At 56.4% G+C, this 2259-nt stretch overlaps 1 protein-coding gene across 1 annotated transcript in view; it reads left to right on the top strand.

Annotated features, from left to right (window-relative positions):
* LOC113217908 (proton-coupled amino acid transporter-like protein pathetic) overlaps window positions 1-2241 on the top strand; it is a gene marked incomplete at its 3' end in the record, with an annotated part of 15275 nt that extends 13034 nt beyond the window's left edge. Inside the window, 4 exon segments of the mRNA XM_052275042.1 lie at window positions 855-941; window positions 1297-1667; window positions 1835-1973; window positions 2080-2241. Of these exon segments, the coding sequence (XP_052131002.1) occupies window positions 855-941; window positions 1297-1667; window positions 1835-1973; window positions 2080-2241 (759 nt within the window).
* Window positions 2242-2259: the final 18 nt, after the last annotated feature.

Raw genomic sequence — 2259 nt, 5'->3', positions numbered from 1 at the left:
TACACTTGCCTAAGTCCCCTTGTGAGCGATGTCGATGGTGCTCCGACTGACGCCGCGGGTGTCTTTGCCCAGGACGACAAGCTGGAGCAGCCCGGGCGCGCGGTGCCTGCTCGCCGGGTGCTCACCGTGGCCAAGGACGGACTGCTGCTGCTGCTGTCCCTGCTCACCACGTGCGCGGGCGTCTACTCCGCGCTCGACAACGAGAGCAAGAGCGAGTCCTCGTCCACACAATGAGCCTGCGCCGAGGCCCGCCCTCCTTTGTGGAGGGCCAGTGAGGAGCCCGACTCGGGACGTGACCCGAGCCGTCCCCGTGCCGCGTCCACGTGTCCTGCCTGGGACGATGCGCTGTTGCGTTGCGCGCATTCAGCGGTGGACACGTATTGTGCTTTTGGGGCTTTTGCGACTGACACGACAGCAAGCAGCGCGGATGCAGCGCGATAGGCTTTCGTGCGAAACTTCTGTGATTTTGCATTTATATTTCTTTTTGTATTCGTCATAGCTACGTGTAGTGACTCAGTATTCATTGAAGGCGGGAAAAGTGACACCCGCTTTGTGTTCGGAAAGAGGGAAGTCATCTCCTCGTCGAGACGGCGCGCCGCTTCCTCTTTTTGAGTGGGCTGGCGGAAAAGTTCCGATATTTGCTCGAGTGCTGATAGGGCTAGCCGCTTATCACCGAACAAACATTACAAGATCAGTACCTGATATTAAAAAAAAATTATTATAAAACATTAACAAAGTATCTCAATTAACGGGTTTGTTCGTGTCCCGCGATGTTCTCGCGAGGTCCAGCCCCCTGCCCCGGTCCCCCCGTGAGAGGTAGGCAGCCCTTCTGACTCTCTCTGTCCTATACGCAGCTGGTGGAGCAGTGGACGGGTGATTCGGTGCTGGACGGACGCGTTTACATCGCCATCCTCGCCTTGCCGCTCATACCGCTCGGCCAGGTAAGTTTTTCGGCACAGCTTGAGCGTCTTCACTGTGAGAGATGTTTCGTTGCAGCCATCAAAAATTGTTCGATCGGTCGAATTAGTCATGGGCATCAATTTTTAGTCACAGCAACTTAACTTTTAATTACAGCAACTAAACTTTTGTTTATACATGAACTAAAATTTTGATGCCTATGACTAAACCGGGACGGATGGAACGAAATTTGATCGTGAGCATCAACATTATGATGGCTGCAATGAAACATTTCTCCCAGTGTTGTTGAACTGCGCCGGCTGAAACGCCACTCGACACAACACACAAAACGTGATCACGTGTACATGACGCTTCCCTCCTCTCGTCTGCCGGGCACAGGTGCGACAAATGCGACAGCTGGTGCCGTGCTCGGTGCTGGCCAACGCGTGCATCGTGGTGGGCTTCGCCATCACCCTGTACTACCTGCTGGACGAGCAGCCCGGCCTGAGCCGCGTCAGCATGGCGCCCACCCTCATCGGGGTGCCCATCTTCTTCAGCACGGCCATCTACTCCATGGAGGGCATCGGCACGGTCATGCCCGTCGAGAACACGATGCGCAACCCCGGGCGCCTCGGCGGCTGGAACGGCATCGCCTCGCGGGCCATGGCCTTCGTCGTGGCCATCTTCACGACCATCGGCGCCCTGGGCTACCTCAAGTTCGGGGAGGCCGTCCTGGGAAGCATTACACTCAATCTAGATTCCGACCTAATGTGAGTATTGCCCGCCACATATAATATCTTATCAGCAGCCGAGCGAGGTGGCCGTCGTGGCAATGTCAGGGATTTTCTTTTTCTTCGAAACTTTTTACATTTTTCTGGGGAAAATATCGGACCTCAAAATCCTTAGGTGTGATCTGCAACCTCCCCTTTCCTTTCAGCCCCGCGCAGGTCGTGAAGGCCCTGCTGGCGGCCGCCATCACCCTCACCCACCCGCTGCAGTTCTACGTCGTGTTCGAGCTGGTCGTTCCCATCATCGAGTCCCGCGTGTCCACGCCCAGCCTGCGGAACTGGGCGCAGGTAAAGCAGCACAACAAAAAAAATGAACTCGAAAGGAAAACTGATTTCTGGAAACCACGGTAAAGGACCTTGCCTGACGCGTTCGGTGTGCTCTCTTTCTCGTCAGATCGGCATGCGCATGACCCTGGTGACGCTGTCGCTGCTCGTCGCCATCGCCGTGCCGAACCTCGAGCTCGTGATCGCGCTCATGGGCGCCGTGCTCTTCTCCAGCCTGGGACTGCTCATCCCCGCCGGCGTCCACCTGGTGTCCGAGCTCGCGCGATGGGAGGTGAGAGAGCTATGTAGT

This window comes from Frankliniella occidentalis, unplaced genomic scaffold, assembly GCF_000697945.3.
Source record: "Frankliniella occidentalis isolate FOCC.00 unplaced genomic scaffold, Focc_3.1 Scaffold498, whole genome shotgun sequence".
NCBI lineage: Eukaryota > Metazoa > Arthropoda > Insecta > Thysanoptera > Thripidae > Frankliniella > Frankliniella occidentalis.
Note: the sequence above shows the minus strand (reverse complement) of the source record. Positions and strands in the feature narration are given on the sequence as shown.